This window comes from Ahaetulla prasina, chromosome 4, assembly GCF_028640845.1.
Source record: "Ahaetulla prasina isolate Xishuangbanna chromosome 4, ASM2864084v1, whole genome shotgun sequence".
Taxonomy (NCBI): Eukaryota; Metazoa; Chordata; class Lepidosauria; order Squamata; family Colubridae; genus Ahaetulla; species Ahaetulla prasina.
Genome location: NC_080542.1, coordinates 7,753,163 through 7,767,436, shown reverse-complemented (window position 1 = coordinate 7,767,436; position 14,274 = coordinate 7,753,163). Strand labels below are relative to the sequence as shown.

General features: G+C 38.4%; 1 protein-coding gene across 1 annotated transcript; it reads left to right on the top strand.

Annotated features, from left to right (window-relative positions):
- Positions 1–5,436: 5,436 nt before the first annotated feature.
- On the top strand, positions 5,437–11,159 carry LOC131196987 (vomeronasal type-2 receptor 26-like). The gene is made up of 6 exons (XM_058180520.1): positions 5,437–5,630; positions 6,332–6,623; positions 7,045–7,908; positions 9,335–9,562; positions 10,009–10,135; positions 10,261–11,159. The coding sequence occupies exons 1-6, from the start codon at positions 5,437–5,439 to the stop codon at positions 11,157–11,159; spliced, it is 2,604 nt and encodes an 867-aa protein (XP_058036503.1).
- The last annotated feature ends 3,115 nt before the right edge of the window (positions 11,160–14,274 follow it).

Sequence of the window (14,274 nt, the reverse complement as noted above, 5' to 3'; positions counted from 1 at the left end):
TTTATATTCATACCTATACTTGTTACCTTGCACATGTTTGACAAACAAATAAAATACATAAATAAATATAGTTATGTAGGTAGACATGAAGATGGATAGATAGATGATGGAAGATTTATAGATGGATGGATGGATGGATGGATGGATGGATGGATGGATGGATGGATGGATAGATAGATAGATAGATCTAAGAAGAATTTTCTGACAGTTATATATAGTTATGTAGGTAGACATGCAGATGGATAGATAGATGGATGGATGGATGGATGGATGGATGGATGGATGGATAGATAGGTAGATAGATAGATAGATAGATAGATCTAAGAAGAATTTTCCTGACATTTAGAACAATTAATAATTGGAACAACTTGCCTCCAGAAGTTGTGAATGCTCCAACAATGGAAATTTTTAAGAAGATGTTGGATAACCATTTGTCTGAAGTGGTGTAGGGTTTCCTGCCTGGGCAGGGGGTTGGACTAGAAGACCTCCAAGGTCCCTTCCAGCTCTGTTATTATTATTAGATAGATAACCCATGTAATAATGAAAGTGCAACCCTAATTCAGATAGAAATTAGTTACTTTGTCCTTCTCTGCAGGTGATACTTCCTCTGTTCTCATCATCGGTGGCACAATGTCCCACATACTTTCCCAGTTTTATAAACTTCAATTCAGAAAACATCTTTCAATAAGAACTTACAACACACCATTGTAAGGAGTTTGTTTATTTATTTAAGAGAATTTATATGGCCACCAATTCACTGTCAGTGTCTCTCAGCTGCTTAAAAAAATTAATAAAATAAAAACCCAATATACAAACTATAAAAATACATCCCTAGAGATAGAAATCAGCCAGCTGAGCCACTTGATGGGTTCCAACCCACTCAGGGTTCCATAGGCCTATTGGAAAAACTGGGTGCTCAGGACTTTGCAAAAGAGTGTCGAAGTAGGATCCAATCTTATCTCCATCCGGATGATGTTCCAGAGAGAAAAAGCCATCACAAAGAATATACTTTTCTGGGTCCCACCAGATGTCCTTCCTTAAGAGAGAGGACACACAACATTCCCTGCCTCTCTGCTCTAATGAATCACATGGATGGCATCAGGAAGAGGCAGTTCTTCAAATATAATGTAATACAACAACAGAATTGGAAGGGACCTTGGAGGCCTTCTAGTCCAACCCCCTGCCCATCTCAGTCAGATGGTTATCCAACATTTTCTTAAAAATTGTTGGAGCATTCACAAGTTCTGCAGGCAAGTCGTTCCACTTATTAATTGTTCTAACTGTCAGGAAATTTTTCCTTAGTTCTAAGATGCTTCTCTCCTTGATGAGTTTCCACCCATTGCTTCTTGTCCTGCCCTCTGGTGCTTTGGAGAACAGCCCGACTCCCTCTTCTTTGGGGCAGCCCCTGAGATATTGGAAGACTGCTATCATGTCTCCCCTAGTCCTTCTTTTTCTTAAACTAGACATACCAGTTCCTGCAACCGTTCTTCATATGTTTTAGCCTCAGTCCCTTATCATCTTCGTTGCTCTTCTCTTCACTGTTCTCTGCATTCTGCACTCTGCACTCTAAACTGGTCCCAAGCCATGTAGGGTTTAAAGGTGGTAACTAGAACCTTGAAATGTACCCAGAAGCAAATTGTCACCCAACACAACTCTTGCAATAAAGGTGACACATGTGTGCATCTGGGTCTGCACAAAGCCATACAGGTGGCTGCATTTCATCAAAGACCTTTCATATCAAATGACCCAAGTGCCAAAGCCCACTGCAACTACATCGCCAAAAAGATTTTAAGAATTGTAAACCTAATCTTGTGTAGCTTCTTCTCCAGAAAGATTACACTACTAACAGAGGATACAAAACATTTGCTAGACTAATTCTCAATTACAGCTCGCCAGTCAGGAACCCACAGCTCATTTTGGACATTAATACAATTGAGCTTGTCCAGAAATATTTTACAAGAAGAGTTCTCCACTCTTCTGATCACAACAAAATACCTTATGCCACCAGACTTGAAATCCTGGATTTAGAAAATTTAGGCATGACCTGAGTATAACTCATAAAATCATCTGCTACAATGTCCTTCCTGTCGAAGACTATTTCAGCTTCAACCACAACAATACACGGGCAAACAATCGATAGAAACTCAAGGTAAACCGCTTCAAACTCAATTGCAGAAAATACAACTTCAGCAACAGAGTGATCAATGCCTGGAATACTCTCCGCAACTCCATTGTTACATCCTCAAACCCTCACAGCTTCAATCTCAAACTGTCTACCGTGGTCCTCACCCCATTCCTAAGAGGTCCATAAAGGGGAACTACATAAGCACACCAGCCTGCCTACCATCCCTGTCCTACTGTCCCCATTTCTCTGTACTTACTTCCTTTGTCCATGTTTATGTTCATACCTATACTTGCACATGTTTGACAAACAAATAAAATACATAAATAAATATAGTTATGTAGGTAGACATGTAGATGGATAGATAGATGGATAGATAGATGATGGAAGATTTATGGATGGATGGATGGATGGATGGATGGATGGATAGATAGATAGATAGATAGATGTAAGAAGAAATTTTCTGACAGTTATATATAGTTATGTAGGTAGACATGCAGATGGATAGCTAGATGGATAGATAGATGATGGATGGATGGATGGATGGATGGATGGATGGATGGATGGATGGATGGGTGGATGGATGGATGGATGGATGGATAGATAGGTAGGTAGGTAGATAGATAGATCTAAGAAGAATTTTCCTGACATTCAGAACAATTAATAATTGGAACAACTTGCCTCCAGAAGTTGTGAATGCTCCAGCAATGGAAATTTTTAAGAAGATGTTGGATAACCATTTGTCTGAAGTGGTGTAGGGTTTCCTGCCTGAGCAGGGGGTTGGACTAGAAGACCTCCAAGGTCCCTTCCAGCTCTTTTATTATTATTAGATAGATAACCATAGTAATAATGAAAGTGCAACCCTAATTCAGACAGAAACTAGTTACTTTGTCCTTCTCTGCAGGTGATACTTCCTCTGTTCTCATCATTGGTGGCACAATGTCCCACATACTTTTCCAGTTTTATAAACTGCAATTCAAAAAACATCTTTCAATAAGAACTTATGACATAGCATTTTAAGGAGTTTTTTTATTTATTTGAGAGAACTTATATGGCCACCAACTCACTGTTAGTGTCTCTCAGCTGCTTAAAAAAATAATAAAATAAAAACCCAATATACAAACTATAAAAATACATCCCTAGAGATAGAAATCAGCCAGCTGGGCCACTTGATGGGCTCCAACCCACTCTGTGTTCCATAGTCCTATTGGCAAAACTGGGTGCTCAGGGCTTTTCAAAAGAGTGTCAAAATAGGAGCCAATCTCATCTCCATCCGAATGATGTTCCAGAGGGAAGAAGCCATCACAAAGAATACACTTCTTCTGGGTCCCACCAGATGTCCTTCCTTAAGAGAGAGGACACACAACATTCCCTGCCTCTATGCTCTACCGGATCACATGGATGGGATCAGGAAGAGGCAGTTCTTCAAATATAATGTAATACAACAACAGAATTGGAAGGGACCTTGGAGGCCTTCTAGTCCAACCCCCTGCCCATCTCAGTCAGATGGTTATCCAACATTTTCTTAAAAATTTCCAGTGTTGGAGCATTCACAAGTTCTGCAGGCAAGTCATTCCACTTATTAATTGTTCTAACTGTCAGGAAATTTTTCCTTAGTTCTAAGATGCTTCTCTCCTTGATGAGTTTCCACCCATTGCTTCTTGTCCTGCCCTCTGGTGCTTTGGAGAACAGCCCGACTCCCTCTTCTTTGGGGCAGCCCCTGAGATATTGGAAGACTGCTATCATGTCTCCCCTAGTCCTTCTTTTTCTTAAACTAGACATACCAGTTCCTGCAACCGTTCTTCATATGTTTTAGCCTCCAGTCCCCTTATCATCTTCGTTGCTCTTCTCTTCACTGTTCTCTGCATTCTGCACTCTGCACTCTAAACTGGTCCCAAGCAATGTAAGGTTTAAAGGTGATAACTAGCACCTTGAAATGTACCCAGAAGCAAATTGTCACCCAATACAACTCTTGCAATAAAGGTGACACAAGTGTGCACCTGGGTCTACCCAAAACCATAAAGGTGGCTGCATTTGGAACCAATTGGAATTCTGGATACATTTCAACTTATAGTCCCATGTAGAATCCCAGTTTGACTGGTGACTTCTTAATCGGTGGCAAGGTGCCTGCATAGGTTGTCACTTTTATGAATTGAAATTTAAGGAACATCCTTAAATCAAATTATATGACATCCCGTTGTAAAAGCTTTTTTTTTCTTTTTATAATTTTAGCCAGTTTCTCCCAGATTTTTCGTATGAGTAAAAGGGGTTTGCGCAAAATTTAGGCTTTATTTCTAACCTATAACTTCTCTGCCGTTCAAATGCTTCTAGATGTGGGGAAAGGAATGACATTCTTTAGAATATATGAAAGTGTTTGTCAGAGAATGTGCAGGACATAATTTTGAAGTGTTTTAGAGAGCTTAAGGTAATTTATATAGGGGCCTCTGGTGGCTCAGACTGCTAAGACCATCTGTTATTAACGCAGCTGCTTGCAATTACTGCAGGTTCTAGTCCCTCCAGGCCCAAGGTTGACTCAGCCTTCCATCCTTTATAAGGTAGGTAAAATGAGTACCCAGATTGTTGGGGGCAATAAGTTGACTTTGTATATAATATACAAATGGATGAAGACTATTGCTAACATAGTGTAAGCCGCCCTGAGTCTTCGGAGAAGGGCGGGATATAAATGCAAATTTTAAAAAAAAATAAAAAAAAAAGATCAGTGTTGTTTTCTCCCAGAAAACATGCTTTCAATAAATGATGGATACCTTCTGGATCTGTTCATTTTTCATTTTGTGAAAAATTGGTAGAAAATAAATGTGGTATCTTGAAAAATAGTTCTATGTTATATATTCTATGCAAATCTCCCTTATACTATTTTTGTTGGCATTTGTTCATTTCAAAAAACAATAGCTGAACCAGCTCATCAAAACAATATAATTATATCCTAGAGGAATTACTGTAGGGTAAAACATCAAAGGCTTCCCAAAAGGCTATTGAAATTCAACAATAATGAAGTTTGGCTATAAAGAGTGCTGGAAGAAGGGGTAGTCATGTCTCTGTCAGATTCATTGCTACAGGTTTCCTCACTCTGTTCTCTTCTGGTAGAGTACATGTTCAGATCCTAACCCTTGTGCTATTCAAGATAAAATTTTGTACTCACATGGATGTTCAAACAGAAAATGATAGTTTTTCTCATTAGATGTATTCTCAGATATAATCCTTAGATCTTTCTGTAGATGAAGACTTGGATTATATATGCTTCCCTATGGGTAGGATGGAAGGCAAAACATTTCCACAATAACAAGACCATCAAGATGTTTCTCCTGATGTTTTTGGTGCATAAAGTAGGGACTCTGAGCTGCCCTGCAAGTGAGGCTTTCCTTATTCCACATGAGTGGTACCAGCCTGGAGACCTCATCATTGGTGGGATGGCATCTCACATTGGCTACCACTTTTATGAAATGAAATTTGATGAAAACCATGCTAGAATACCTTACAACATACCAACGTAAGAAATTATCTTCCCTATCTCATCTTAGCCAATCTCAAAAATCCCTCATATGAGTAAAAGCTATTTGTGCACAAATCTTTTTTTTTAATGTAATCTATGCTTTCTGTGTCTTTCAAATGCATCTGGTTCTGATAGAACAAATATTTTTCTTTACCTTTTCTTTAAAGACGCTCAGTCACCTGGTTGAAATCTACTAAGGTTAAGGTAATTTTTTAAAAGCTTTAAAATCCCTCCTCACCAAACTTACATAGAGTAAATGTGTGATACCTGATTAATGTATTCATGTAAAGTTTTCTGAAAATCTTGTAGAAAATAGAATATTTTGAAAACAAGTCACTACTTGTACATGTTGCAGTATATATTTGTTGCATGTCATGGAAATATTATGTAAAAAGTAAATTTGAAGTTTGTAGGAATTACCAATAAAGGAGAATATTTGTAGCTAAGGGTTGAAATGAACTAGATAACATCCTCAGTGCCAGGCAGTGATGATAATTTTTACTTTGGGTGATGAAATATTTGCAAGAAAGCCACCAAGCTAAGAGAGCACCAGGGATCCCTTCGAAGAAATTATTAAGAACTATAGAGAAGTAATGATCTTTTTACTACTGTCAGAGAAAGAAATGTTTGTTATTCATAGAGAAATGATGAGAATTGTCAACTTACTTTTTCAACTGGGTTATTTACAATATTTGTAGTATACTCACCAAATTTCATCAACATGTCCTTGCCTTGGCTTTTGCTGTGAAGGAGATCAATGAGGATCCCCAGATTTTACCTAACATCACTCTTGGGTTCCACATCTATGACAGTTACGTGAATGCGAGGATGACCTATCGCACCACTCTGGACCTGCTTTTCAAATCCCAGGAATTTGTCCCTAACTACAGATGTGATAGCCAGAAGAATCTCATGGCTATCATTGGAGGATTGGATTTTGATACATCATCTTATATAGGTGAAATTATAGGTTTCTTCAAGATGCCACAAGTAAGCTGTGATGAGGTTGAGGAGGGAAATTCTATATTTTGTTGTTGTTGTTAATGTTGTTGTTATGGAATATTTCATGAGCATCAAAGGTTAGGCTTAGGTTTGTGTTAAAATGTTCTGCATGGCTAAAGATCTATGAATTAGTTCTACTTTTCTGAAACAATAATACCGACTACTGGAAGTGAGTATCCAAAGACATTCCATACCTAAGGGAAGAGAGAATTATAGCACTCTTTGCACCCATTAAAGCAATTCTTCTCTGACTTGTATTTGAAGTAATTCCAAGAATTCTTTTGCACAGTAATGTTTAGAAGAATTATAGGGTAAATGTTCCTTGGATGTATTTCATAAGAAAACTAGATAAGAAAAAAAATAGATTTGATTTAACATTTCAGCAGAATATTATTCCACCTTCTTATAGCTGACATATGGCTCATTAGCACAAAAGGAATTTCAGACCAGTAAGATCTCTTCACTTTATTTCATGGTCCCTAAAGAGGACCATCAGTACATTGGCATTATCCAACTGCTTCACCATTTCAAGTGGACATGGATTGGGATTTTTGCTGTTGATAACAACAATGGAGAAAATTTCTTACGGAAAATGCAGGCATTACTCTCACAGAATAGAATATGTTCATCATTTATACAAAGGCTTTCCCAACTAGTCCATGTGGAAGACCTACCAGGACTTTATCAAACAGTCTCAGTTATCTCCATTAATCTGTTGAATATCAAAGCCAATGCATTTCTCGTCTATGGAGAATCCTTGGCAATTACGTTTCTAAGAGCTGTCACATTTATGCTAGATCCTGAAAACAAGGAAATTGCATTGTTTAGAAAAGTGTGGATCATGACTGCACAGATTGATTTCATATTATCTGGATTTCAAATCAGTTGGGATCTCCAGATGTTCCATGGGGCTCTTTCCTTCACTGTTCATTCAACAGAAGTTGTAGGTTTCAAGGAATTTCTTCAGACCATCACTCCTCTTTCAGTCTCCAGAGATGGGCTTTTGAAGGATATTTGGGAACAATCATTTGATTGTTCCTTTCCAAAACCAGAATTACAAGAAATGGATAGTAAGCCGTGCACTGAGGAGATGAAGCTAGAAGATCTTCCTTCGCCTTTGTTTGAAATGGAAATGACTGGCCACAGCTACAGTGTCTACAATGCTGTTTATGCTGTAGCTCATGCTTTGCAGGCTCTGTACAAATTACATTTCAATAGAAAAAAGGCTATGAAGGGTAAACAAACTGGCCATCTAGATCTCCAGGCTTGTCAGGTATTCTCTCTGCATTGGACACTTCTTTTATTTTAATTAGCAATTTGATATAAAATTTTCTTTTGAACTCACTGTGGAAAGTCTTAATGTTTTCTATGTGTGGAATCAAGCTAAGTATGAGAAACAACTGAGAAATAAGGAGAAATTTCCTGACAATTAGAACAATTAATTAGTGGAAAAGCCTGCCTTCAGAAGTTATGAATGCTCCAACACTTTTACAAAGTGATTGGATAGTGATTTCTTTAAAATGTTATAAAGTCTCCTCCTTGAGGAGTGTATTGGACTTGAAAACCTCCAAATTCCCTTTCATCTCTATTTTTCTATTCTATATAAAATAGAAAAAGTAGTTTATTTTTTGCCTTAGCTTTCCTGACATCATTTTTGCAAGACTGAGCTATTTGCTGATATTCTACCTTGGTTATTTGCCCTCCCTTCCACTTTTTATACATGTCCTTTTTCTTTTTTAGTTTATCAGAGAGTATTTGTGCAGCCATACTGATTTCTTTTGAATCCTCTTATTTTTCTCCTTTGTTGGAATTGTTCTAGACTAGGCTTTTATAGAATTTCAAAATTTCCCAATCTTCTTAGGTTGTTTTCACCTTGAGAAATCTAATCCATGGAATCTCTTACAAGCTCTCTCTAAGCATGTTGAAATCAGCTGTCATGAACTCCAAGGCTCTAATTTTACTGTGTTCTATTGCTTCTGCTTGCAGAACATTAAATTCCAGTATTGCATGATCACTCCCACATAACATTCCTGTAACTTCATCGCCTTCTTTCATTTCATCTTTTTTAAGGAGTATTAAGTCCAGTGTGGCTGACCCTCTAATTCCCTTCATTTCCTTTCATCATGATTAGGTATCTGTAAGAGTTATCTAGGAAATCACCCTCGCTTGTACAATAAGAGATATTTAAAATGATAATTTAGGTTACTTTTCATTGTCTCATCCAAAAATAATCAGTTCTCCAAACACTTCTTCCTGGCCACCTTGAAAAGAAGCCCTATCACGTTTTTGAGCACATGCGATTAAATTAAGCCCCACAAAAAAATTATTCCTAATTAAGACCCCGCCCATCCCAGGGTGCAGGGGGTGGGGTGAACACAGGTAAAAATAAGTTAGGGTGGGATGGTGGGGGTTTGGAGCTGCTCTACTTACCAGGCCTCACACACCTCAACACCTGCCTCACTGTTTTCTGCGGCTACATCTTTTGTGGTGCGCCTCATTGTTTAAATAATTGAAGGAATTTGATTAATCCCAATAGCTTACATTCATTCTGCTTTGGTTCATTCTTACAATAGAATAGCCGTGTACATTTCTGTGAAATATCAATTGTCAAATTTCTAAGTGTACATATTTAATAATTGTTATAGCTTTTCTATTATGTAATATTCAACTCCCTTTCTCTTTCATTCTCTTTCAAGTAGCTCCATTCATTTCTTCAAGGCATTTCTTTTAACAATTCAGCTGGGGAGAGAGTGTTCCTGAATGAGAAAGGGGAAGCAACGGGTGGATTTGACATCACCAACTTGATCACTTTTCCAAACAGATCCTTTCAGAGAGTTAGAATTGGAAAGATGGATCTCCAGGCTCCAAAAGGGAAAGAATTATCCATGGATGAAGATGTGATTGTCTGGAACTCAGCTTTTAATCAGGTATCGAACTACTGAATTGGCTATGATTAATCCACGATGGTGCCATATTGAATGCAGTCTGTTTAGAAATATGATTTCTGTTTTTTTAAATAAACAATGACATATTCTTTTCAAATGTTGTGGATGATCAAACATTTGTCAAATTGACAAAATGACATTACAATACAAAAGCCTGCTTGCGTATTTCATCTGCATTTCCATTTATAATCACTAGAGTGACCATGTTTCCATGACATTGCTATCCTGTTAAATTATTTAAGCACACTGCCCTTCAAACAGGACCTTTGATACAACATTATAATTTTTACATCTTTTTAAATTGTTGATGAAGTTGATGAATTAAATATTTTTTTTGGAAGTCAAAAATAATTTCCCTCTGTAAAGGACAAAAATTACAAACTGTTTTAAATATCTCCCATTTCAAAACATTTTATGATTATCACCAGGTTCCTCCACTTTCTCGATGCAATGACCCTTGTTTTCCTGGATCCTGGAAGAAAGGGATCGAGGGAGATCGGTTCTGCTGCTATGACTGTGCTCCATGCCATGAAGGGAAGATTTCAATTCAAAATGGTAGGATAGGCATTCTACCAATTTTCATTAGACTTAAGCGAACTTTAATAAACTACTACAAATAATAAGGTGCTTTTCAATAATTTCGAATGTCTAGGGGACATATTCTTTGATTTTCCTTCCAGATATGGATGACTGTCTTGAATGTCCAGAAGATCATTATCCAAATGAAGAAAAGAAAGGCTGTATCCTAAAACAGGTGGTGTTTTTAACCTTTGAAGAATCTTTAGGAATTGGTTTGGCCTCAGTCGCACTTTGTTTCTTCTTCCTGACATCTTGGGTGCTTAGAACTTTTATTAAGCACAGGGATACTCCCATTGTCAAAGCCAACAATCGGTCCCTCACCTACACCTTACTTGTCTCTCTTCAGCTCTGTTTTCTCTCCTCTTTCTTCTTCCTCAGCCAACCTGGTAAAGTGACCTGCCTTCTCCGACAATCAATGTTTGGCATCAGCTTCTCAGTGGCCATTTCTAGTGTACTGGCTAAAACTATCACCGTGGTTGTGGCTTTCATGGCAACTAAACCAGGATCTCAGATGAGGAGATGGGTAGGGAAAAGATTGGCCTTTTCTATTGTCTTCTCTTGCTCTCTCTTACAAGTATGTATTTGTATTCTTTGGTTGTCAACATCTCCCCCATTCCTTGAGTTGGACATGCATTCAGAGCTCCAAAAAATGATTTTGCAATGCAATGAGGGGTCAGCTCTCTTCTTCTACTGTGTCTTGGGCTACATGGGTATCTTAGCCATTGCCAGCTTTATTGTGGCTTTTCTTGCCCGTAAATTACCTGACAGCTTTAATGAAGCCAAGTTCATCACTTTCAGCATGTTGGCCTTTTGCAGTGTGTGGATCACCTTCTTTCCAGCCTATCTGAGCACAAAAGGCAAAGCCATGGTAGCTGTGGAGGTCTTCTCCATCTTGGCCTCCAGTGCTGCATTACTGGGATGCATATTTCTGCCAAAGTGCTACATTATTGTTTTCAGACCTGACCTAAACCACAGGGAGCAACTCACAAAGAGGAATTAGTACCCATGCGATATCTCTGCCTAGACAAAAATGGTGAAAAAATAAATAGAAAGACTCTTTGACATCCACAGGAGATATACATTATATAAAACTTATAAAACAGAATTGTTTTACATTTTCTTTAAACAACAATTTATGTAGAAACTCTTTTATTATTAAGATTTATTGTGATGGTGCATTCCAAAAGAAATGTTTATGTTGCTTCATTTTCACCATTTTGCAAGGTTCTTTAACTTAATCTTTTCTCCCTTTCAGTGCTCTTGTTGAAGTTGACTTTGGTAATCTTGCTTTCTTAGTTCTTGTTAGGATATTTCAGATATTGACTCAATCAATGTCCAATGTCAGCAGAGATACTTTTATGCTTTTTCTACTTTTAACTTTTAATTACATTTAGTAAAATTTACTCAGAAGCAAATGGTCAGCCAATGCAATTCCTGCAGGACAAGGTGACACATGTAGACATCTGGGTCTAAACAAAACCATATCGGAAACTGCATTTTGAACCAGTTGGAGCATTTGGGTACAATGACAGCTCCATGTTGGACTGGTGATATAATAATAATAATAATAATAATAATAATAATAATAATAATAATAATAATAATAATAACAACAACAACAACAACAACAACAACAACAACAACAACAACAACAACAAAAGAGTTGGAAGGGACCTTGGAGGCCTTCTAGTCCAACCCCCTGCCCAGGCAGGAAACCCTACGCTATCTCAGACAGATGGTTATCCAACATTTTCTTAAAAATTTCCAGTGTTGGAGCATTCACAACTTCTGCAGGCAAGTCGTTCCACTTATTCTACTAAGTTCTACTAACTGTCAGGAAATTAATTGGTGGCATGGTGTCCCACATAGTTAATCCCTTTTATGAATCGAAACAAGGAACATCCTTGTATAAAACCATATAATATTTCATTGTAAAGGGTTTTTTTTCTTCTTTTTATAATCTTAGCCAGTTCCCCCAAACTTAACAACTTCACCAAGTTTAAGCATCAGACGAGAAGTTCCACTGCAGTAACTGGCAGAACACCCCAAAGAGGGAACAACCAAGTTCCCAGTTAATTACACAGATATTCCAGATGTTTTTGAGGAGGAGGAGGAGGCGGAAGAAACAACTGTAATATAGACCTGTTCTCAGGGGAGATGTGGGATAAAATACCCGGTAAGAGATAATATCCCAATATCAGCTAAGGAATGCCGCAGTGCTTAACTATCAGTACTAACTACCAGGATCAAAGCACAGAAAACGTCAACCAATGTTTAGAGCAGGGGTGAAATGCTCCCAGTTCGCACCTGCTCTCCCGATTAAGTAGCGATGGCAGCTGCTGGTTCGGAGGACTGGTAGCAAAAATCCCTGCCCCCCCCCCCGCCTCTGCTGAGCCGCACCATCAGCAGAGGTTTTTTTTACTTTTAAAAGTTTTTCTTCAGCCGAAACATGCCTTTAAAAGTTAAAAAAAATAAACCTCTGATGATCACGGGGCTGAGCAGAGATCAAAACCCTTTAAAAGTTTTTTTTTAAAAAACCCTCTTCAGCCAAAGGGGGGGGGGGAAACCCAGGATTTAAAAGCCTCCTCTGGAGATCCCAGAGGAGTTTCCTGATACTCACAGGCCTTTAAACTCACTTTTTAACAGCCCCCACTTACAAGAGCCCCCACCCATGCCCAGCCAATTCCCCCTCCTCACTTACCTATAATTACTGCTCTTTCGGGCTGGCAACGCCATGCTTTCTTCAGCTACTGAAGAAAAAAAAAGCTTGCTTTGACTTCCTGCTTTGCTAGCTGAGGAACTCTGGGATTTGAAGTCCACAATAAAATAAAATAAAATAATAAAATAAAATATTTGTGCAGCTTTCTGAGGTTTGGTGTGTTTCTGCAGTGTTTCACTCTAACTACACAAACACATAAAATCTCAGAAAGCTGTATGTGGCATTGTGTGTGTGTGTGTGTGTGTGAGTTGTGTGTGTGTAAAGTGTGAAAGTTGGTTTTTGAGCTTTTTGTGGCTGTGTGAAGTGTGAAGTGCAGCTGCTTTTACATTGTGTGTGAGTCAGTTGTGTTGTGTTGTGTTGTGTGTGTGTAAAGTGTGAAAGTTGGTTTTTGACACCTCTTATTGTTTTTTATACTTTGTTTATTATTTTTATTTTTATTGTTATTGGCCATGCCCACCTAGTCATCTGACTACCAAACCACACCCACCAATTAAGTCACACCCACAGAACCGGTAGGCAAAATTTTTAGATTTCACCCCTGGTTTAGGGGCAACCACTGGATGACCTCCAAGGACCCCAAACATATACTTAAGAAGTTACTGCTCCTATAGCCAAGATAACTGGCTCTCATAGTTGCCATTGGAAGAATTTTTCTATAGTAATTCTCTGCAGCCTTTATTTTCTATGACCCCACCTTCAAGCTTTGTATGGAAGACATCCCAGCATTCTATCAGAGGAGCTGTGAATTTTTTACAAGAGCTGTTTGCTGCACAAACCCTGTTGAACCAGTTGGAACAATAGTAAGAAGACTGCAGGTTCTTGTCAATAGAAAGGGCCATTAATATCTGAAGGAGACAAACTCTGGTTCTTGACCACTTTTTGGTCTCTGCAAGACTGTGTAAGAAGCTAGATGTCAAACTTGTAGGACCTTTCAAAGTCCTTCAGCAGATGAATCCTGTAATTCTCCGCTTGTAATTACCTTGCTCTGTCTAATTTTTCCACTGTTTGTTGCTGCTTCAATAAAAGCCTCTAAGCACCTTTTGCTCTCAAGTCTCACGAATTCTCTGCCAGTGATATTGGAGGGGAAAATAATGTACAAAATGGAGGAAATTTGGGGTTCTAGGTGAAGGGCAAGGGGAACCCAATATTTGATCCATTGGAAAGGGTAAGAAGAGTCTACATGCTTGTGGGAGAATGCCAGGTATCTTCATCCCCTAAACTGGTTGTAGCAATTCCACCAATATCTCCCTGAAAAACCCTGTCACTCCAATTCTCTGTCAGACTCCACCTGGAGTATCTGTAGGTGAAGGGGTTCCCTTTATAGGGATAGATTCAGGCAATCCATTCTAATCCTTTTCCTGGAGAGTGACAGATCCAATTCCAAATACAGTTGTCC

Coding starts and splice junctions, on each gene's coding strand:
- LOC131196987 (XM_058180520.1), top strand. CDS start 5,437: ATGTTTCTCCTGATGTTTTTGGTGCATAAAGTAGGGACTCTGAGCTGC. Junction 7,909..9,334: donor TAGATCTCCAGGCTTGTCAG/GTATTCTCTCTG, acceptor TCTTTCAAGTAG/CTCCATTCATTTCTTCAAGG. Junction 10,136..10,260: donor GAAGATTTCAATTCAAAATG/GTAGGATAGGCA, acceptor TTTTCCTTCCAG/ATATGGATGACTGTCTTGAA.